This window comes from Camelus ferus, chromosome 11 (assembly GCF_009834535.1).
Source record: "Camelus ferus isolate YT-003-E chromosome 11, BCGSAC_Cfer_1.0, whole genome shotgun sequence".
NCBI classification, from domain to species: Eukaryota; Metazoa; Chordata; class Mammalia; order Artiodactyla; family Camelidae; genus Camelus; species Camelus ferus.
In genome coordinates, this window is record NC_045706.1 from 31,799,105 (window position 1) to 31,822,359 (window position 23,255).

At 33.9% G+C, this 23,255-nt stretch overlaps 2 protein-coding genes across 3 annotated transcripts in view; one reads left to right on the forward strand and one right to left on the reverse strand.

The window, feature by feature from the left end:
- FGFBP3 (fibroblast growth factor binding protein 3) overlaps positions 1 to 23,255 on the forward strand; it is a 111,524-nt gene that overhangs the window by 43,005 nt on the left and 45,264 nt on the right. The gene's annotated exons all lie outside the window — the stretch shown is intronic.
- BTAF1 (B-TFIID TATA-box binding protein associated factor 1) overlaps positions 1 to 23,255 on the reverse strand; it is a 74,685-nt gene that overhangs the window by 19,420 nt on the left and 32,010 nt on the right. For both annotated transcript variants that reach the window (XM_032491325.1, XM_032491326.1), the window contains 14 exons: positions 22,760 to 22,900; positions 21,798 to 21,922; positions 19,195 to 19,315; positions 16,302 to 16,406; positions 15,041 to 15,190; positions 14,604 to 14,746; positions 14,164 to 14,338; positions 12,478 to 12,681; positions 6,971 to 7,397; positions 5,825 to 6,015; positions 4,198 to 4,351; positions 3,662 to 3,771; positions 2,062 to 2,263; positions 928 to 1,076 (listed from right to left, as the gene is read on the reverse strand). In XM_032491325.1, coding sequence (XP_032347216.1) covers positions 928 to 1,076; positions 2,062 to 2,263; positions 3,662 to 3,771; positions 4,198 to 4,351; positions 5,825 to 6,015; positions 6,971 to 7,397; positions 12,478 to 12,681; positions 14,164 to 14,338; positions 14,604 to 14,746; positions 15,041 to 15,190; positions 16,302 to 16,406; positions 19,195 to 19,315; positions 21,798 to 21,922; positions 22,760 to 22,900 — 2,397 coding nt within the window. The remainder of the gene's footprint in view (positions 1 to 927; positions 1,077 to 2,061; positions 2,264 to 3,661; positions 3,772 to 4,197; positions 4,352 to 5,824; positions 6,016 to 6,970; positions 7,398 to 12,477; positions 12,682 to 14,163; positions 14,339 to 14,603; positions 14,747 to 15,040; positions 15,191 to 16,301; positions 16,407 to 19,194; positions 19,316 to 21,797; positions 21,923 to 22,759; positions 22,901 to 23,255) is intronic.

Sequence of the window (23,255 nt, forward strand, 5' to 3'; positions counted from 1 at the left end):
TTGCTAGGTCACTGGGATGGGAGTCTTCAACTTTACTAGATAGAGCCAAATTTTTTTTTTTCAAAGAGGCTATGCAACCATGCTCAAATTTTGCTGGTAGAAATGTAAAATGATAGTTACTCTGGAAACAGTTTGGCAGTTTGTAACAGAGTTAAACATCGTATTACCCAGTAATTCCATTCCTAGATAGCGAAATAAAAGCATATATCCACACAAAGACTTTTTATAAGTGCATGTTGATTGTAGCATTACTCTTAATTACCAAAAGCTGGTAGCAATCTAAATGTCCATCAGCTGATAAATGGATAAACAAAATGTGGTATGTCCATACAACAGAGTAATTTTTGGCCATAAAAAGGAAGTATTGATACATACTACAATACAGATGAACTTCTTGCTGATTTCCTGAATTACAAAAATCCCATAAAAGTATATTAAGTGGCTTAGTGGTAGGGTCCTGGCTCTTCTTTTACTTCAAGCCACTTGTTTTCCTGCATTGGCCACATACAGTTATTTCTGCCCCATGAATATACTCCAGAACTCTCCAACTTTAACCTTCTAGTCTGCTTTCTCCAGAAACTAATAGACTTCTGTTTGCTTTTTACACTTTCAATTACCATCTCTCAAATGTACCTTTCATGTAAACTTCAGAACAGAATCTTTACCTAAATGTTACCAGGGATACTTAGGAACAATTCCATTTCTAGAAATAGCATCAATAAATTATCATTCTTTTAGGAACCACAATTTTATTTAAAAACACTGTTAAAAAAAAAATCACTCACTGCAGCATAAAATTCTTAATGCTTATAACGTAAATATATTCAAAAATTTTTTTTAAACCTGATATGTTCTTTAAAAAGGATTATAATTATCATGAAGTTACAGAAAACATTGAGTCCATAAACCAAGTTATCTTCAACTTACCTCAAGTGGCATGAGTCTAATTAGTGTTGCAAAGCACTGCGTAGCCATGAATCTTACACTGTCTGTCTGATCGCTCATTCTTCCTAGAACAGGCACAACTAAAAGGACAATATATGGAACAATACCAACATCCAGTTGTTCCATTACACCTGAGTAAGTTATTAAGGAAATTTCCAATTGGTTCTGAGGTAGATGCTTTCACAAACTGAATCACCAAGACTCTAACTTTTAAAACGGTTCCTCATTTTCTCATCTGTATTATGAGGGGATAGACCAACTGTCCTTTAAGGCCTATGGTTCAATTGTAACAGCATTTGCACACTGTTGCTCCTTTGTAAACATTATGTAACTTTCCCATGATAAAGAATATAGAATTATGTTTTTCATCTAAGAAAGGCTGGAGGAAGCTTTACTAATAAGATTTTTTTCATAGAGAAAGTTTCTGGAATTCTCATACCAAAATAGTTACACTGTAAGCAAGGGAGCACAATTCAGTGTCACTCAAGATTAATTCCAAATTCCCCACCAGGATCTTAACAATCACAAACTGGACACAGCAGGCCCAGTCAGTTCAGTCCTTGTGCCATCTTCATCATTTCTGAACCTGAGTTTCTACTAATTTGGTCTGCGTCTATCTTGCTCTTAGAAATATCTTTCAAGTATTTTGAGTTAAAGATTGTCAGTGGATGCCATTCCCTTGGTAAAAAGCTTGCCTATATATTTCTAGTTACTTAATTTAGTCATTCCCCCCCAAGTAATGAACAAAGTGAACATAACATGTTTATAAGGACTACCTACATAGTATCTGATTAATATTAATAAAACACTGATAATAAGCCAAATAAATAGAACAGTTACTAGATAAATACACAGTTCATGAAGTACATAAAATTATCTTTACCTGTAAAAAGATCTTACTTTCTGTGTAAAATTTTCATAATAACATGTAAATATATTTGTAATATACTTATAATGTAACATAAACATACTTTAAAATAAATGTTAAAAAGTGGTTTTCTTTTTGGAACAAGGCAGGTTATTTATGTGCATATCTGATTAAATAAATTTTATTTCAGTCATTCTTAAATAAAATGAATATAATTCTGAACAGTTTGTCAAAATAAAAAAGGATACAGGCAAGTGCTTCAATTGCACCCTCTTGTTTGATATTGTCATCAATTGCTCCTAGCCATGGAAGAACCTTCTCCAAAAAAATATTCATTGTTTCCATGGTAGCTATTTTGCTCATGACCCCCACACAACGAGCAGCCATGTGCCTCACTGCAGTGCTGGGGTACTGAAGGCACATATAAAGATGAGGCAAATGCTGTACCAACTGAAAACAAAAAGTTTAAGACAATGAGAATATTCATTAGGGAATCTACTGTTTAAAACATAACTTTAATAGCCCGTACTCAGAGGTTCTCAATATTCTAAGTGACTCTACATCCAAGAATATCTCCAGTTACCCAAAACATTATTGTCAAAACATCCTCAATAAAAATTGAATCTAAATCTAAGCTAAGTTATTATAACTCTTTTAAAAAGAAAAGAAAGGTGCATAACTTCTCCCCTGTTCAAATCCTTAGGCATCAGGGAACACTCAAATTCTTTCCAAAATCAAAGGCACTTACAGGATTCTCCTACTGAGGCTGGGGAAATGACCCCATATATCATCAGCCCCCTCCAAATTTGGTAACACTGGCTTAGGTTTAGGTACATACTTTTTATTCACTGGGTTGAGTGATCCTGATTTTGTTGTAGGCACCAAACTTTGGTAGGTATTTTCCATTTTAACTTCCTGACTTAACATAGGCAGTATGACCACAAGAGCAAGACATCCTGTTATTAAATGTCTGCTACATGGAAGCCAGAGTTAATGCTGATGAGAGCCAGGTACTTGTTCAACAGACTAGTCTTACAGCTCAGCTGAATGCATGCTATTGCTCATGGAGGGTGAGCATATATGGATGGATTATGCCCTTCTTTACTAATGATTAATCAGTGAAATTTTAAAGTAAAAGAATATGCTTTATTACTGTGTAAACAGAAAGTTCACTCTCCTCTACTCTCTCCTAGATTCTCTCTCTTATATTACATATGAACAGAACTGGAGCTAGCACCCTTCAGTGTTATAAAACTGCAGAGAGCTTCCTACTGCAGTTATATGGAAATAATACTTTCTTCTATGGGAAAAACAGACAGTTAATTCTCTAGTCTGTGTTCCTCCTCCCTCTGTTCCAACTTTTTGGTAAGAAATATTTCACTAGTCAAAAACAAACCAGTGTTCTATCTTTGCCACTGACTAGTTTGATCTCAGGTAGTAACTTCCTTCTACCATTACACTTATCTTGGGAAGAAGTTTTATTATCTGTGCTCTTCCTTTCCTGTAACTATATTATTAAAATAGTACAGAGGAACAGGGACGCAGTCTTCTTTCGTGTTTATACCTGGCTTTCGTGCCATCAGAGCCCTGTCTCCACTGCCCGTATTCTAAGCTCCCAGGGTGGGTTTTATATCCTTCATGTACCCAGTTCTGCCTCAAAGCCTGTGAGAACTGTTCTGTCAGGGAAGAAGTAATCTAGTAATAGCATATAAAAGAAAATGCAATTACTAGAGATTACATCAAAGTTGCATTTTTCAAGCCTTACGACTTTCTAAAAAGACTTATTTAAAAAAAAAAACAAACGACTTATTTTACTAGAAAAAAATTACACTTGCATTAGTTAGTTACCAAGGGATGAAGCTCAGAATCCATTGACACTGCTGCTGTTTCAAAAACTTGCAGAGAATTCACCAATTCTTGGGCAGAGCCATCTCCCTTTTCCAGGAGGGACTTTCCATCTATTAAAATACATTGATTTAAGTGCATATCACCTTGCAAATAATTTTTCAAGATCTAGAGCCCACAAAAAGTTTTAGCACTTCCCCAGCTACCATGGGAGAGTCTACTTTGCTTTATAATGTAAAATGAAATGCCATGCCCTTAATTTAAATGCTAAGGTACTACACTTAAAGCAACTAAAGTTTAAATAATGATCCACTTCAAATATCTCTTTCTAATATGTAACAGAAAAAAGGAAAAGGAAAAAAAGTATATGAATTGACATAAAAATAAATTAAAATGAATGAGTTTACCAACCTTCAATTTAAAAACTTACCAGCTGGTCTGGAATAGAAAGGTATAGGCACTGTTATTTTATAAGGATGTATGTAATGGATATACAGTGAAATCTGTTAAAAACTCAACTAAGAAAACTATGTACACACCAAAATTATTTATGTCGATTGTACTCCTCAATGGACCAACCATAGCATCCCAGAGATGTGGCAACTTCACTGCCATTTCACCACCAAAATGCTTCACTATAGTTGTCAAGGCAAATTCAGCTCCTCTCCTTTGTACCAGGTAAGGCTTCTGGGCCTAAAATCAAATGTTAGTTGAAAACAGAATTTCAGAAAAAAGTATAATGCGTTTGAAATATTATCAAGAGAATTTGAAAGTCACCTAAGAATTCACAGTGTGACAATTAACTAATTAAGCAATTACTGGACATATTTATCACAATTATAAACATTTCTCAATAATTACATTTACATGGCATAAAATTCCAAACTAGATTTTTACATCCAAAGCAAAATACTTTTTTGGGGTTGGAGATAAGGAATAGAATATGTGCTGTTTCTAAAGACAGTCCTAAGTGACATGTTTTTCCTTCTTCTCTCTACCCCAAAGAAACTTAGCAGGCAGAGAGTAGAGAGTTAAAATGATCCGCCCTTATTTACATTTGATTAAGAGATAGAATATGGGCATCTGTTTAATCTAACCACTGGATTAATAACCTCTTACATAGCAATTTTATAATAATTAAATACAAAAAAACTGTCCCCTCAGAAAGATACCTATATATTTTAAAAATTATTTTTAGGTGAAGGGAGAACTGTGCAAACCATGCAAGTATAAATATTAAAACCACAGTAAATTTTTTATTAAAATTATTATGGAAAGAACGTAATTAATAAGTTTTCACATTCATAGAATACTTTAAAAGGACTATAGACAACTAAGATTTTGATTAAAAAAAAGAAACTTAAGATAGGCCTATATTTTATAGAACTATATAGAACATGTCTTTTATTTAGCATTGATAATTTATTGCTGAACTCAGGTAAATTTCTATGTCTTGCTACCTAAAGCAGTCATTCCATGGTGAATGTGCCTGTAAGATTTTCAAAAACAACACTTTTTAAAATTGTCTTTAAAGAAGACTGTACTGTAGAACAAGTAGACCAATAAAACAGAATAGAAAGCCCAAGGAGATCCTGACACACATGAAACATGATACTTAACAGAGGTGCCATTATAAAACAGGAGGAAAAGATTCGACAGTTAGGTACCTGGTTGTTTATATGGGCAAATAAATTTAGATCCCTGCCTCGCATCACAGAGTTAATAAATTCCAAGTTGACTAAAAGTCAGGTAAGTAACAATTTAGTTGATACTTGTAATCTTATCCTCTGAATATCAACAGTAATTTCTGACATTGACAGGGCTGAGAAAAGTTAGCTTTGGCTGTTATTTAACATCTCTGTAGTCACTATTACAGGAGTGAATTAGTTTATATTTATGAATGACTTATGTAGCCACTATTGAGAGAATTTCTTGCCTAGGAAGATATTCAACGTTAAGCTGGTAAAAATAGTAAGAGGTACGAAAAACTTGAAGTTTGCAGTTTTTTTGGATCATGTTGCTGGAGTACCCCAGAAAGTTACTGGTCCCAGTTCTTTCACTTAAAAATATAAAATACAATTCAATAAGCTGATACGACAAATGTAGCTAACAATCTGTAAGATATTTGTTTAAAAATCAGAGTATTCAAAGAAAAGAATCATTTACCTCATCAAGTTCAACAAGGATATTTCCACTACCTCCTGCAGGAAGATCTGCTATTTGAGCTTTCACTGCTTTGGGGGTAGGACCTCGCCTACTTGTGATAGCAAAAGCAGCTTTCTGATGCCTATAGAGTGTAATTATACCCCTGTGCTTGGTGACAGTATGATGCATTCCATCTTTTTCGGAGTTAGACCCTATTAAGGAAAAAAGTTTAATAACCTTTAAAGCATGATGTAGGTGACCAAATGCTTCCCGCTCCAAAAGAGATACAACACATTTTAAAACTGTCTTTCAAGCTTCAATTTTTATAGGCCAATGATATTTTCTTAAGACAAAGAAAAGTTAGTAATTAGATATTAAGTTAAAAGTTTTGGTATTTGTATAGGACCATACTTAATACAATCAAAGGTGCAGAAATCATGTTAACAAGAAGAAATATCACATGTAAGAATGACTATGGCTTCAGTTAAAGTACATTAATTCTTTAAAAATATGGATGATTGTTTCCAGGAATAAAGAGAAAGATTAAAAAAAAATACTGTAAGTTCTCTCTAAAAAAATGTCCACAGTCATGAAAAATTTAGAAACATCAACTGTTAATAAAATATTGCTGCCTCACATAGCTCTTGGGGAGAGGGTTGGGGGAAATTTAAGACTAAAGCATGTGAAGAAACATTGGTCCTTGAGACCAGCCTACAAAGAGCAGTTATTTTCCATAGAAATTTTCCGGATAAAAACAGGGAAGTTGTTTAAGCATTGTTTTCTAAAGGTAATAGAGTCCACTTATCTCATGAGACGTGTACTACAAAAACCACAGAGTGTTATAGGAAGAACTTTCATTCACCAATTGATACACAAGTTTTCTAGCTCAGTTAACAGTAAACTCTATAATAATGGTCTTGAAAGAGAAGTTAAGGGTTAAAGCCTGTCTCATAGATTTCAGTCATCTTACATATATCAGGTCTTTTACGAAGAGCTTATTTGGATTTAGAGTTTTAATTTTATTAGTAATATGTGCAAATTCTCTCAAAATGGGAAAAAGCTCCAACATACACTGGATTTGTGCTTAATTATACCCATAAATAAATAAGAACAAATTTAAACACTTAATTCTTCCTCTACCCCAAATGAAGGTTTAGATATATATACCTTTAGAATTTTCCTGGCCACTTTGTGTTGGTACCGGACATGTGACAGAAGGAGTTAGATATGGGTCCACACAAAGTGAGCTACAGAGGTTTTTAATAATTTTTGAATTGGGACAGGGCGTCCTTGTTGTACACTGCTGAAGTAGTTTGGCTATGCACTGAGCTGCATAGTTTTGCACTAGTGTATTCTCTTCTTTTTTAATTGTCTCCATTAATGGTTTTATAATAGGATTTAATTTCTCCGGAAGTTGCTGCAAGCTCACAACTGCACATGCAGCGAAGGTATGCACTCTCAACTGCAACACTTGCCACTCCTGGTTGGTCTCTGTAACTGTCATTTGGACCTGCTGTCGTTTACTATCTAACTGCTGTAACACTTGAGGATTTAAATCGAAAGATGATGTGACTTCATTAAAAACAGTAGTGACCTATTAAAAAAGAGAAATCAAAAATCATTAATGACATCAACCCCAAACAGCCTATAAACTCCTAAAGGGCAGAAAGGAAGCTTTTTGTTTCAATTTCAAGTTTCACATTATCTAGTACTATTTTACTATTCGTTAACTAAATAAATGTCTATAAACCTTTCAAATAAACTTTAATCTGACTTAATTTAACATTAGTATTATATTCTTTAAGAAAGAGACAGTCTCTTGAGAAGCACAAAATTACCTGCAGTTTAAATATATATAATAAATTTCAGTGAAAAATCACATTCAATACCCAAATAGTACTTTGGTGAAATGAGAAACCTGCAAGCAAATATAAACTAACTGCTAAATAAAAATGGTGCAATAGTCATTAATTCTTTAATTACCAAGAACCACCTAAAGCTTTAAGATTATATAGCTTTATATAGATTATGACATCAGACAACTTTACAGGGCCCATTAAAAGACTGTTCAGTACATCTTTTTTAACAACTTTATGAGATGTAATTCACGTACAGTACATCATTTCGAGTATACAATTCAATGATTTTTTATTACATTTACAGAGTGTTACAACCATGACCACAATTTTGGAACATTTTCATCATCCCCAAAATAAAACTCAATACCTATTAGCAATCTTCCCTCATTTCCTCCCAGCCCTATGTATCTATTTATTTACTTTGTACCTTTACAGATTTGCCTATTCTGGACATTTCATATGGATGGACTAAAATACTGTATAATCGTTTGTGACTAGATTCTTTCAATTAGCATAATTCTTTCAAGGTTCACTGATGTTGTAGCATGTATAATTACTTCACTCCTTTTTCTGTCAAACAATATCCCACTCAATGGATATACTATATTTATCCATTCATTACTTGATGAATGGTTGTTTCCACCTTTTAGTTATTATAAATAATGCTGCTATGAACATTTTACATACAAGTTTTTCTGTGCACACATTTTTAAAAATTACCATCTAAAGACAGTGTGATGGCTAACATAACAAAAATAGTCTTGTTTTATAGGTAACTCTAATCATAAAGAGGCTCCATAAATAGATCCAATCTGATCAATGTTGGTCAGAAAAGCCTGTAACACTGAAGAACCTAACTTTTTCTTAAAATGAAGAACCAATTTTTTAGACTTAGAAATGATCAATTCCTAAGTCTCATGGACAAGAATGATAATGCTAGCTTCTTATTACTAAAAACAGAACAGGCACACAAATAAGATCATCTTTTGTCATTATAAAATGCCAAAGACTTTATATTGAGCTATATCTGCTTGACCTTGATCTGCTTACTGCAAAGGAACACAATCACTTCTAGCTTATACTCTCCACTTTGCCTTGTCTGTTTTATGTATTCAAGTTCTGCATAAGATTGTCTGAAATAGGGTTTCACTACTAAAAGTTTAAAAACACTGTCCTAAATAAACTATGCTTCTGTCAATTTTCAGTGATTCTAGGCAGCTTAGGAAAAGCTTTTCAATTACCCCAAATTCATTTATTCAACAAATATTTATTGAGTAATACTACAAGATGAGGAAAACCAATGTCTTTATACACTCAAAAAATGCAGAGGCTACTGTGGGAGACAGGTATGTAAGTAAACAAGACAGTGTAACATATAACTGAGGTAAGTGCACGCTGCTGTGGTAGCATATGGGTAGCTTAACTCTTCTTAGGTGACATAATCAATGAAGGCTTGCCAGAGGAGGTTAAAACTTACGCTGGGTTTTTAAAGAACAGGTTGTTAAGTCTGGAGTTATGGGGACATCTTGGTAAACAGAGTGAGGGAGGAAGGGAAAAGCAGGGCATCAACCAAGGAACTGAAAACAGCTTATCATGGCCTGAGCACAGGATGCAGATGAAGGATTGTCAAGAGATGATCCTGGGGTGAGCATAGAGGGCTGGGGGTAGGAAATTTCTGGCAAAAGAAAGAGGAACTCAGACACTGAAGTGAGAATGAATCAAGTATAGAAAGTGGGCGAGGGTGGTGTACTTCTGCAAAAGGAAAGCTAACTAGGGTTAGGTGGATGAAATTTGAGAAATAATTAGGAGAAAAGAGACGGGGAATTTAGATAAGGTGTTGAAAGTAAGAAAGAAAGAACTAAAATCAAGGAAAAAGAAAATGTTTTTAAGCACGGGAGGGATTGTTTCGAGTTGGTTCTACAGAACTTTTTACTAGTCTGGCACAAAAAGCAGGATGAAGTGAACCAGAGACTGCCTGGAGCCTTGGAGATGAGTCAGGACCTAGTCATAAAGTACTAAGGCCTTCGGGTTGTGGTGACGAAAACAGAGAAAGGATAAACATGTGGAACTTTCTGAAGGAAATGTTAGAGATTTGAGATTGTGGATAAAAAGGGCTATTTCCTGTTAAAAAATAAATTCTGGTTTTGGTTGTGTTAAGTTTAAAGTGACTGTGAGATACATATCCAAGCAAAAATGCCTAACTGAAGAACATAAAAGATCAAGAAAAGACAGTACAGCACATGGGTAAGAACTAAAGAGTAAGAATGTGATAGACAAAGGAAGATCTTCGGGAAATACCTATATTTTGGCAGGTATGAGAAAAAGAGGAATGCAAAGAAAGATACAAAGGGCAGTGGCTTCTAGCCAAGGCTAGAACTCTTTTAAAATTGCTCTTCCCTGAAATACGCTCTTCCAGAGACTCCAAAACCCCAAGTCAAAACCACTGGACTAATGAAGCTGATGACACAGAACAGTAGCTTCTCTGGGGAGTAAGAGGTCTGAATACAAAAAGCTTGAAGAAGAGGCCATATAGTAGCTTTAAAAAGAAACGTTTCTGGAGACAATAAGAAGGGATCTCAGACCTTAAAGAAGATTTGAGATTTCATTCCAGGAAGGCAAATTTCGGGGAAGAGGAGGCAAAAAGGAGAAATTACAGAAAAACAACAACCAAAAAAACCAACTCAGAAAAAACTGCAGCAATTTTAGCTTTCTCTCACAGGTGAGAATTAAAAAAAAAAAAATTCAACTGTATTATTTTTTAGTAAGAAATGAAGCGTGCTATTTCACAGGGACCAACATAAGTAAAGTGGCTGCGTTTCTGATCCTGTAACTCAAAAAAGGAAGAACTCATTTACATCATCTAACTTCAAGGACTTACTAAGTACAAAGCTACAGTAATCAAGACATTGGTGCTGGCATAAGGAGAGAGAAATAGATTGAACAGAGCCCAGATACAGACCTACACTTAAACTTCAACTAATTTTTGACAAAGGTACCAAAGCAATCCAATGGGGAAAGGAAAATCTTTTCAATAAATGATCATGGAAAAACTGGATTATCTATATAAAAAACAAAATGCAATCTCTACTTCACACTATACATAGACATTAATTCAATATGGATAACTAAACATAAAAACTAAAAGCTTCAGAAGAAAATTTATGTGCATACCTTTGCCACCTGAAGATAAGAAAGGGTACCTTAGGTCACAGAACACAATAACCATAAAAGAAGACAACTGATAAATTAGACTTCATCAAAACTTAAAAATATCTGTTCATCCAAAGACACTATTAAGAAAACGCAAAGGCAAGCCACATAACACTGGGAGAAAATATTCGGAAAGCATCTATCTGACAAAAAGAACTGGTATCCAGGATAGATAAAGAACTCCTACAACTCAATAGTAAAAAGACAACCTTATTAACAATAGACAAAAGATCTGAACAGAAATTTCAGAAAGGAAGATCAACAAATGGCCAATAAGACATAAAAAAAGTGTTGAACACATTAGTTATCAAGAAAATGCAGGTTACAACCACAATGACATTATCACACAACCATCAGAAGGGCAAAAATTAACAGGAGTAACCATGACCAAATGTTGGTGTTGATGTGGAACAACCAGAACTCTCATATAGTACTGATTAGAAAGTAAAATGATGCAACCACTTTGGGAAAAGTGCAATTTTTTATAAAACTAAATAAACACCTACCATATGACCCAGCAATTCCACTCCTATGTGTTTATCGAAGAGAACGGAAAATATATGCCTACAAAAAGACTTGTACAAGAATGTTTATAACAGCTCTGTTCAAAACAGCCCAAAACTTTGGACAACCCTAGTGTTCATGAATAAGAGAAGGGCTTACACTAATTGTGGTATATTTATACAATGAAAGAAAACTCAGCAATAAAAAAGAATGAATTATTGATATATATAACATGGATGAATTTTTAAAACATGCTGGAAAAAATTCTTAAACCAAACAGCACAGAGTGTATGATTCCATTTATATGAAATTCTAGAATAGGCAAAATCTATGGTGAAGGAAAAATTAGAACAGTGGTTATTTAAGAGCAGGCAATTGACAGGGAAGTGGTGATGGCACTGTATCTTGACTGAGGTTTGGGTTTCATAGGTATATGCAACTGTTAAAATTCATGAAATGTTCCATTTGAGATCTGTACAATTCACAGTACATAAATATTACCTCAAAAAAGAGGAAAAACATAAATATTGAATTTTAGTTAATGACACACATGTTGAAGTGTACTGATACCTGCAACTTACTTAGTAATGCATCAAAAAATTAAGATGGATTGAAGTTTGAATAAAGGGGTAGAGAGTTGCATATGTAATAAAGCAAATGTAATAAAATGCTGACTGTGGATTCTAATTGGTATGTGAGTATATGGGTATACAAATGGTCACTGTATAATTCTCTTACCTTTATTTTTAATGTTTGAATATTTCCATTATAAGCTGGGAAGTGAGGGGAGAAATACTCAGGAACTTAGAATCAACTTTTTTCTATACTCTGCCAGTCTTAAGCAAAACTGAGAAATGACAAATAATGGAACAGCTTTTTCTAATAAAGGTGTATTGGTTTGTCAGAATCTGAGACATAAAAAAATTTACTTCCCCATCTTCTTATTTCAAGAAAGTCAACACAATAAAATAACCTTTCTAAAGGGCAGGGATGATAGACTACCAAGCCACAAACAGATTCAACAAATTAGTTTTTGTGGTAAATGTGACATGACAAATTTATTTCATGCTCTACAATTAATAAAGTTACTTCTTTACTCACCAGATCATTAGCTTGATCTATTGTAAAAACATTGTTGTTTACTCTATTACCAACTTCAATATGTGCATCAGCTAATGATGAAATAAGCTGTTTACACTCATTCTGCATTCGTGTGAATGGAACGGCAATTTCATCATAATATAAATGTTCTGAAAGGATATCAAGTAAACGTGGCTGCACGGCTAGGGTAACAGCTCTACACTCCTAAAATATAACAGACAACAAATATTCAGGGCAAATATGTAAACATAATTCTAGAAATGCATAAATCTTCACTTGCAAACTACCAAGTCTAAATTCCTACTGACTTTGAATCTATTTTCTGTTATCTCCCAGAACAACATAGTTAGTTGCACAGAGAAAAGGTATTACATCCAAACTACTCTAAAATTTTAATATGAATGACTATAGAACATGCATGTGAACTATGACAATTTCATTAAATTTTCCACCTAATTACTCTTACTTTATTCTGAATTTATTCCAAGTTTATGTATGTATTATATAGCACATAAAATATACAACTGTAAAAAGAAATCAGTCAGAAAACACTTAGCATGCACTAAAAATGTTATTTAAAAACTCATTAGATTTCTTAACAGCTGAACCCATAGCTTCACATGCCATACTGTAGAAATGGATATATAATTTAAAAGCTACTTACCTGCCCCCAAAATTAACTAACCCTTCCCACTCTCTCTGGTTGTTGCCTGCCCCAACCAGAGGGGGAATGACCTCAGTGGTGAGCCATGAGGGGTTCTGTGGGATCTGGGTGATCAGCCTGGGCTTCACAGAGTAAGTCCAGAGAAGCTCTGTGAGGGTCCAGAAACCGAACTGTCAACACTTGCTGCTGAGTCTGAGAGGCACAAAAACACAGCATCACTGCCTCTCCAGCACACCGAGTCCTGCCTAAAAACAGACGAGCCTTGCTTCTTTCCAGAGGCAAAGCTGGGGTCTCAGTTGCAATAGAGCATGGCTCAATTACTTTTAGACATAACTTTGACAAACTGCTAAGAGGCAGTAACAAGCAACTCTCACAGCAAGTGCAGACAGTTAAATTTCCAGAATTCCAGTCAATGGAATAAACAAAGCCAGCAGGAAGTTTCTTTGATTTACAGAAGCAAGTCTTACACAAAATCATACATCTTACTAAAAGTTAAAGATTACAGGGGCTGCAAGGGAATGGCTTATTTGGAAACAAAGATCTAGGTTTAAATGTGGAGATTTTATTCTTCCTGTGACTAAAAATCTGCCCTTGCTACTACTCACACAAATGGGTTTCTATTACTCAAAGCCTCTTATCTGCTGTAGTTTTAAGTAATATCTGAGAGAGATACAGATAAATAAATGACCAACAGTTTCTGGACAGCTTCCATACATACACGTGTTTTTTAGAAGGAACATTTCTGAACAGACTATAGGATCAAGAGCAAATATTAAGTATGGGCACAGCTAGCAGTCTCAGGTATAAGACAGAGGTCTAAGAAAAAAGTCTAGGGTGAAAGGCAAATGAGAGAGAAACAATGTTTCAATATAATTTGGAATACTTTCCTATAACTGTTGGATAAAATTTTATAGAGAAAATTTTCACTTTTATGTTTATAAAATGTAATGAAAATAATCTTAACGGCTAATGGAAACTTGTTTACTTAATTTGTCTTCACTACTTTTGGGGCAAAATCTTACCTTCTGTAAAGCAGCCCATTCACAGATTACCAAAGCTACACTAATTCTCTGTAAGGCAGACTTGGAGTTCAAATGGAAGAGTAGTAACTGGCCAAGGGATTCAGCTGGTTTAATTTCTTGGGTTACCACATTTACACCTGGATCACAAATACAGCAACACAGTGCTCCTAACAACCTAAGAGGGAGAAAAAAATAAGTTAATATAGAAGTTGAAGTAAAATTTCCTCTACTGAAACTATTAACTTTTCCCAAGGAAGACATAACTCTTATCTTATCTATCTTCAAAAAATATATATAAATCCTGTTTTTAAAACTTTAAAAAAGTTGTTTTCTTACGCTTTAGTTTTTTCTTCCTCTGTAACTAGTGTGATGAAGGAAGGACTGACAGACACATCAGAGGAATCTTTTGGTTAAATGACTTTCAATTTATATATACTTACTTGGCTGCCATCATTCTGGCCCGCATAACTACAAAATCTCTGGTGGCAGGATCTTCCATGATGGTATCTGCACCTGCAATGTACTCCTGAAGTACTTCTTTACTCTGGCTTTGGCCTTGGCGCACCTTAACACCTGTTTTTTCCTGGAGGGAATAAGGGGGAAAACAATAATCAAAGATTAATCACTAAAGTTTAATACACAAAAACAAAAATACTCTCATTTGTTATAATCCCAATAAAATATAGTTCTTTTCACAAAATCTCAATGGATAAAAACTACTATGCATTTTGTCAAGGTCCTAATAAAATAATTTTATGTTACATTAATGATATCACACTTATAAAACAGCAGTACACACTTCTTACATGGTTACATGGTTACTGTATTAATAATTATAAGCTGAACATACAAATACATTATGTCCCTCTACACTTACCTTGGCTCTAGCTTTTACTTCCAGCAACATATTTAAATCAATAGGTAAATGAGAAGGCTGCATCATTAAACAAAGCCAAGCACCCATCCATGGACAAGCAGCTGCTACCACATACTGAACTGAAGCCTTGCTCAACAATTCCATCCAAACCTACAGAATAGAAGGGGAACAATAAAGTAAAATTTTCCAGCAAGGCCTAATAAAACCTAACACTTATTTTTAAAGATACTGAAATGAAAAAAATAAGTAGGAAACAGCACAGAGATTAATTTTAAAATTCAATGTAGAGGCTTATTTCTAAATACTGTTTTTGGGTAGGTTTGTATACTAAAAAAAGTAATATAAAAGGAAGTTTTCAAAAAAGGAATAAAAAAAATCTTCAGTTTTTTATGAAAATCATCTAAAATAAAAGGTACTCATAAAAATAAGTTATCAAAATCTCAGTAAGTGTCTGAAATCCTTTGTATGTATCATAAAGCTTGATGCAGTCCTATATTCAACACATGCTGCAATATATAACAGCCCCTGATAAATACCCTCTGCTAAATTTAGAGGTAGTAATATCCTAGTATAAATTAATAACAGTATAAGTCTTGATTCATGATCTTACTCAATAAGGTAACTTTCTTGATGTCTAACATTAAACAGGCTAAGGCCAGCATGTAGAAATAACACCACTGTTAATCTAAGGCTGTTAACAATGAACCACCTCAAGAGGTCAATAATTCAAAACTAATTTAACAGGTTTTAAAGGTATAATAGTGCCATTTCCTTCCATAAATATTATTAAATATATCAAATGGCTCTTCTTTAAAGGTTCCAACACATATAAACAATCTTGCTAAGTAAGGGGAAGAAAGTACAAATCTAAATTATGACAATCAGACTCTATGTATTAACAATAAATCCCAAAAGATACTTTGCAGGATCAATAAGCATATTGATAAATAGCAAAATGAGTGATGGAGAAAAGCAGTCTTTCCTTCATTTTATTTTCTGTATTGAGGCTATAAGAAAGCACTTAAAACACTTGCCTAGTAGGTCATATAAGTAGCATGGCCAACCCAGACTTAACTATTATACTCTGTAAGAAGCCTATTTCCCTGTCTCATCTTACAGATCTCCAGACTGTTCAAATCTTATAAATGAGTTCTAATTTCTTTAAATTCCTAATCAGCAAATAGTACAGCAATTATGAAAAATTTTAAAAATCTACCAAGATACTGGGAAAAGGAGTACAAATATATTATTCACTGTGTACCTTGTGAATGAGGTCCAGAATTTCCTGGCTGCTTTCTAAAACACAGAACTGAAAAATGTGCCGAAGCATATCAGGAAGGATAGGTATAAGCCAAGATGAAGAGTTCTAAAAACAAAAACAGAATCAAAACTATAGCATATAATTCTTGGATGTTAGCTTACTTAAAAAGTTATGTCAAATAACAGAGGTATAACCATGAAAAGACTATACGACTTTACCAAAAAGGTTCAACTGGTGATAAATTTTGAGAAGATTTTGGAGCAACAGTACCATGTTTATTATTCCAATAGATTGAAGAAATTAAATGGCATTCAATCACTAGGAAGCTGGAGAAAGTCTGATTATGATTAACAACACTGAATTTTGCTTCTCATAAATTGAAATCATCATCTCTCTAGAAGCAAGCTCTAACCGGCAACATCTCTTTGGTTATATTAGGGAAATGCGAAAAAAGATCAGATTACTGCTGCTATGCTAGGTGATCAGAGGTAAGTACTATGTGATCACTCTTCATGCAGTAGAACTGAACTGCAATTAATGGAAGTAATGAGTAAACTGTGAGATGATAACCAACCCAGAAAACTGAACTTTGAGTTCACTACAAAATTAAGGCAAAGGTTCTTAATCTATTTTGGGCCAGGGATTCTTTGAAAATTTGATGAAAACTATGCACCTCTTTTCTTAGAAAAATACACTTACATACATACTTAGGTATAACATTTTGCTTTCAATTTCAGAGGGTTCAGGGATTTCCTTAAGCCCAGGTTTAGAAACTCAATCTAAGGAATTTTTCAACAATTCAAAAGCCCACTCAAATCAAGCAATCAAATAGTTCTTAATTAAATGTCTATTGTGTGCCCAGAATTCTAAAAAAAGGGATCTCACATGTTGTCTATTGTTGTTCAAATAATTACAAGCTCACTGAATAAGAGCTAAAAATTCTATTAACTAGTTCACAGTACTTATTATCACTTCCTTCCACAATTTTTTTTTAAGCAAAAAATAGCTGTGTGGAAGAGACTGAAGAAAAATTTGAAAAATTTAAGCCAGAAGGTCTAGGAGATAATGCATAACTTAGAAAGGTACCTATAATTTTCTAGCCAGGAAAATTAATGAAAAAGATAGAACCAGAGTTATATGTTTCTCAAAATGGTTTGAAAGACTGCAAAATAATCAGCTAGGGGAGCTACTTTTCACTGAATGGGAAAGGGAAGTTGGAAAGAAGAAAAGTTCTCTTTCTTTTCTCATCAGAGAGAATTTAGGGACAATCCAAAGAGAATCAGGAAAGCTATAATAGCAACAAGCAAACAATTTAATATTACTCTTCCATAATCTCTTCTCATTTTTCCCATCATATTTACCAATTTCTTAACCCACCCCAACACCATCATTGGAAATCCAAAGTTGCTTGCAGATCCTAAAGCCACACATATAGAGAAAGATTCCCCCTCTATAAACAAAAAATGTGGTATAAATTGTTGTAGACTCCTCAAGCTATAAACTTTGTTACTCTAGTGAATTCTACCTTGTAATTATTAAAAACAACCAGGGGAAGGAAGGGATGAAGAGAGAGATCACAGCGGGGTTTTGGGGTAGAGAAACTATTCTGTATGATACAATAATGATGGAAAGATGTTATTATACATTCATCAAAATCAAGAGAATGAATGTGCAACATCAAACTTGAAGCCTAAAGTAAACTATGGACTTTGGTTGATAATGACACGTCAATGTTTGTTCAGTGATTATAACAAATGTACCACTCTGATAAGGGATGCTGATGGTGAGAGAAGCTATGTTTGGGAAAGGGTAGGAAGTATATGGATGGCACCCTGTACTTCTTGTTTAATTTTGCCATGAACCTAAAATGGCTCTAAAAAGTAAAGCCAGTAAATAAAAATAAAATTAAAAAAATAAAAACCTAACCAAACAAACAAAAAAATCCCATCCCTAGGATACACAGGGCAGTATCATTGAAGGAACCAGTATTTAAAAAAATGCAGATTCTCCAGGAGCATAAGATAAAGACTGTTTAGCAGAAAACACAAGATGAGGCTAGGAAAACAGCTATAGGCCAAATGCAGTCCATCTGAACAACTGTGCAAGCATCTCCTTTTAAATATGGTTGCAAAAAGTTACATGCTTTAGCTCATTATTAGTATTTTCTTAAAAAAATCATTTGTTATAACTTGGCCCATCCAGAGTCAGTCTGCCTCTTGCAGATCAGAAAGTGGGACCACCTGTTTTCATTAATTTTGTACCTGTCTTCCAGTAGGCACTGATTTAGGCAGGTAACCTCAAAGTGTCGGCTTGCATTTATCGGTTTATTACATTGGATTGGCTGGACAGTGGGGGCACAGTGAGGGGTGCGGCACTTTCAGCCCTTTAGAAATTATCCACCTTGGGATTTTCCTCCCACAAATTTTTAAAAACAGTCAGTGGACTTCTAGTATGCTACTAACTAGGAGTCTACTAGTCAAAAATTTTCCTCCTAATCTTAGGCAAAGTAAAGTTCTGATGACTGTTTAGTACTAGTCTATCAGTGTAATCTGAAACACAGAAAAATTCCTACCACAAACTGTTTACTTCACCAAGTTTAAATTAACTATAATCTGGATCACTACAACCCAAGTTATAAGTGAACTCATGTTTTAAGAGAGCTTTAAGTACTATTCCAAGTGCTGGGAACAGGAACACAACCTAGAACAAAGTATTAAAATATTTCTGCCCTCATGGTGATTCTATTATATGTCTACATGGTCATGGTCACCACACCAATTTTAGTAGGTCCAGCATTCCCCTGGTCTTTATATGTGATCAGGTCACCCTTCCTACAGATTTCCTAAAATTAATTTATATAAATTTCAAGATTACTACAGTTATTAGTTCTTACCTGGTCCTGTGTTGATAATAACGTGAACAGAGTTTCCAACGCTGCTCTTCGAACTGATGATATAGTGTGATGCAAAAAAGGCCAGACACGTGGAACTAAAACTGTGAGTGACTGTTGAATACTAATAAAGAAGACACAAATTAATCTTACTCATTCTCAATGGGAGCTCTGTTGGTTGATACATTATCTACATATCATTTCTTTGTGGACCTGGCATCTTTTTTGATTAATAATTCTAAATAGATAATACAATTTCCATATGAACATTCATTTAACACCCTCATTCAAAACTGTTTTACAGTACCAGAATAGCCAGAGCAAATGCAGTCATAAAGAATAGAAATATTAACATTAGGTTCTTCTATGGCACTAATGCCATGAATTACCTTTATCAAATTAGAACTTTTCAGTATAACTGCCCTATTCTCAGGAAAATGGGACATGTATCTTATCTGATAGTCAGCCAACACAAAATTAGGATTGCTAATACTTACTCCTTTCCCATGGCTAACCCCAATGGGTAACCAATAGATACACATAACTTACATCCATCCCTCTTTCGGGCCATCTCTATGACATATCAAAAGAGCAAGAGATGATATGGTTGTAGCTTTGAAATTTGTTATCCTGATTTAGCATTACTAAGTTAGGAAAACTCAAATTATCTTCCTTCTCACAGATTAGACTTTAAATGGGAAAGCAAGCAAAGCCACATCTAGGCTAACAATTTGGATCATAGGATTCCTGTCACATCCGTGAGTCATACATAAAAGTTATTCAGAAAAAAAAAAGTTACTCAAATTAGGGAGTTATTTATAAGTAGGATTTGAAATATATACCTCTGTAGAAAAAACATGAGGAAGAAAGAATGTCAGTGTAACTATCTATTCTTTTGTGGCTCCTCTCAGGAGGCCCATCATTTAATGCTATTTTCGTTACTTGGAGGTTTGTATGAACATCATTTCTTACATTTATGTACACATTTAGTACATTTATGTATAAAATTATAACATAAACACATGCACAAACGGACATAAAACAGCCTCAAATATGTAAAAGCATTACAACAGGTCTTGTTAATAGTGTAACTGTTCATGCTCCAAATACATGCTGCATTTCTTCTTACATAAGCTAGAAAGTATCTGCCAAATATCACAATATATGAAGCAAATTTTCTAAGGCAATTTTGAAAAAAAATCAAAAACTATATTATTTCACATTGAATTAACAGAATTTTCACCACATGCTTTCATTTTCTTACATCATCTAGCTTTCCTGACACTGTCCACTTGATTTAAAAAAAAAAAAAGCCCTAAGCCTTTATTTAGAGCAGGTGCCAACAAACTAAGGCCCACAGTCCAAATTCACTCCACTTGGTTTTTTTAAATAAAGTTTTACTAGAGCATAGGCATATTTATTCCTTTATGTATTGTCTATGGCTGCTTTTGTGTTACAGTGGCAGAGCTGAGTAATTTTGACAGAGATCATATGGCCCACAACGCCAAAACATCACTATCTGGGCCTTCACAGAAAGAGTCTGCCAACCCCCAATATAGAGTAATGAAAAATTCTTGCATTCTGCAGCTTCAGAAGGGCTTTTACATAGATTAACTCATTTAATCCCTATACCAGTGAAAGCATTTGAAAATTAGGAAACTCCACATATGCACTACCACTTTAATTTTTCTGTTAACTTTATAGGCACTTATTTTACTATTCCAATTTGTGGGATGTTCTACTAGTCTAAACACTGAAGTACTACCAGGAGGTCAATATTATTTGAAATATTCTCTACATGTTTTTCACATATCTATAATTTTCAATAGAAACAGACTCACTCACAGAACCAGAAATCATTCATAATCATAATCATACAACCATTCATTGAACACACTCACTGGGCTAAGAAGAGTAATTTTCTCATTTGTGATTTTTTTAAAATTGCATACAATTTTTTTTTCTGTATCTCCAAGGATACTATTAATAGAAACAATAATATTCAGGACCCAGTCTAAAAGGTAGGGAATTAATCAGCTGAGTTTCATTTCAAATATCAGAATAGGAAAACAGATGACACTTTAAATTTTTGGTTTGTTTTGGCTTCACTTAGTCTCTGTCTTTGGACATTCTGTTACATTATTATGTACTCACTTCCTGATTAGCAATTATTGAAATCAAGAGCAAGAGTTGAAGTGAACATTACAAAGAAAAAGTTCACAGAGTAGCAAATTTTGGAATAAGTAATGCTGATGTTCAATGATAATTCTGTTAACTAAATTTCACAAAATAAGGCTAAAATTCTATATCCTGCGCTAGAGGTAAAAGTAATATGCAATAATTACATTTCTAAAGTTAACTATTACAGGATGAACAAGAAAAAGAATTCTATAGCCAAAGTAACCCAAGAATATGAGCTTTTTATGTTCCTGACCCTAAAGTGCTGGTGGGTAGACAGTAAAGAAGAAAAGGCCTCCTGAAAATACTCTTTGGCATCCCCAACTTACAGTACTGTTCTAAAAGGTGCTATTGTATTTTTAGGCTTAATTATCTGGAAATGTATGTAAACGTTTTTTTACTTTATTCCACTGAACAAAAAAAATTACCTGCATTGCTGAACCTGAGGATAAGTTAACAAAGATGAAAGAAGAGTCATAATACTATTTGTTGAAGCTGTTAGATCATCTAGTTCCAAAAGAGCATCCCATAATGTATTTATAATGAAGGGTACCTGTAAGATCAGTTATCAAGAAAAGTTATTAATTTTGCACAAAATATTCACAAGCAATGCCAAATTGTATCTCAGTAGTCACAACTGATTTAACAACACATCCAATCCCAATGACCTCGGATAGTGCCAGTTTTGAGCAAAGTTAAGAAGACATTATATGCCTCTAACAATTCTCTGCCCCTCTTTTTAATACCATTCAACTCTACTATGGCACTTCCCTTTCTAATGAAGCTCATAATGTGATGCAGAATTCAGGAACTAAGAAAGCCAATACTCTACATTATGTAAAAAACTAAACTTTGGAAGTAATACAGTGTAGAGACACAAGTCAGGACCCTCTACGTAAAGTAATTTTAATATATTTAAAATATTCCTAAGCATTATGAAAGGACAAAATTTGGTTTCTTAGCTTTTAAAATACTGATTGTTGCACTTACAAATGTAAGTGTTCTGGTTTTGATAATACAAAAGGCAGTCAGATAGACCTTAAAAGAGGAACTTCAAAAATGAGACCAGATTAAAAAACCAAAAGCCAAAAACCAAAATCAAAACAAACAAAAACCTTATATGCCTAAAATACTAGGAATAACATAAAAGAATGATTGATTTCTTCTCAAGGAAATTCTCTACATATTCTGTACATGAAAGGGAAAGATAAATAGACACAATTCACTCCTCCTAAGGACAATGTATAATCGAGATCCCATGCATCAGAGGGCTATCTGTGATAAGAAAAATAGAGAATGGAGAAAAAAGTACTCAGTGTTTTCCCTAATACTCTACATCTCAAACGTAAACAAGCTCTACAGGAAGAAAATACAAAAATATTTCATTTACTTTTTGTGTCTGAAGATACACAAGGCTTTCTACCACAGGTACTAACGATGCTGCAGCAACAGCTCTGACATCATCATCAAGGTCCTGGAGTCCTTCAATTATTCTACTTAAAACTTTAGGCAATAAAGTATTAATTACATCCTGTAAAAGAGTACACCAAAATAAATTAATTTTCTATAGTAGAATTGTTGTGCTTAAACATCTTTTATTAAATTTATATATAAAAGCATAAATTTCAGTATCTATTTAAAAAAGAATCACACAAACAGAAACAAAAAAATAACATCAATAGATGCGTATGGAACTAATCTCATCTGAAAAAGACTACAATGGTATCAGGTACTTCTTTACTCAATGTGACCTGAAACATTAGAACATGTTTTCAAGGCAAGACTGAATTCCCAGTGTGAACACACATACATACAAAGCCCTGTGCTAGAACCTTAACTTTTAGCTCTTACTCAACCACTGACAATGAAAGGGAGTGTGAGAGATA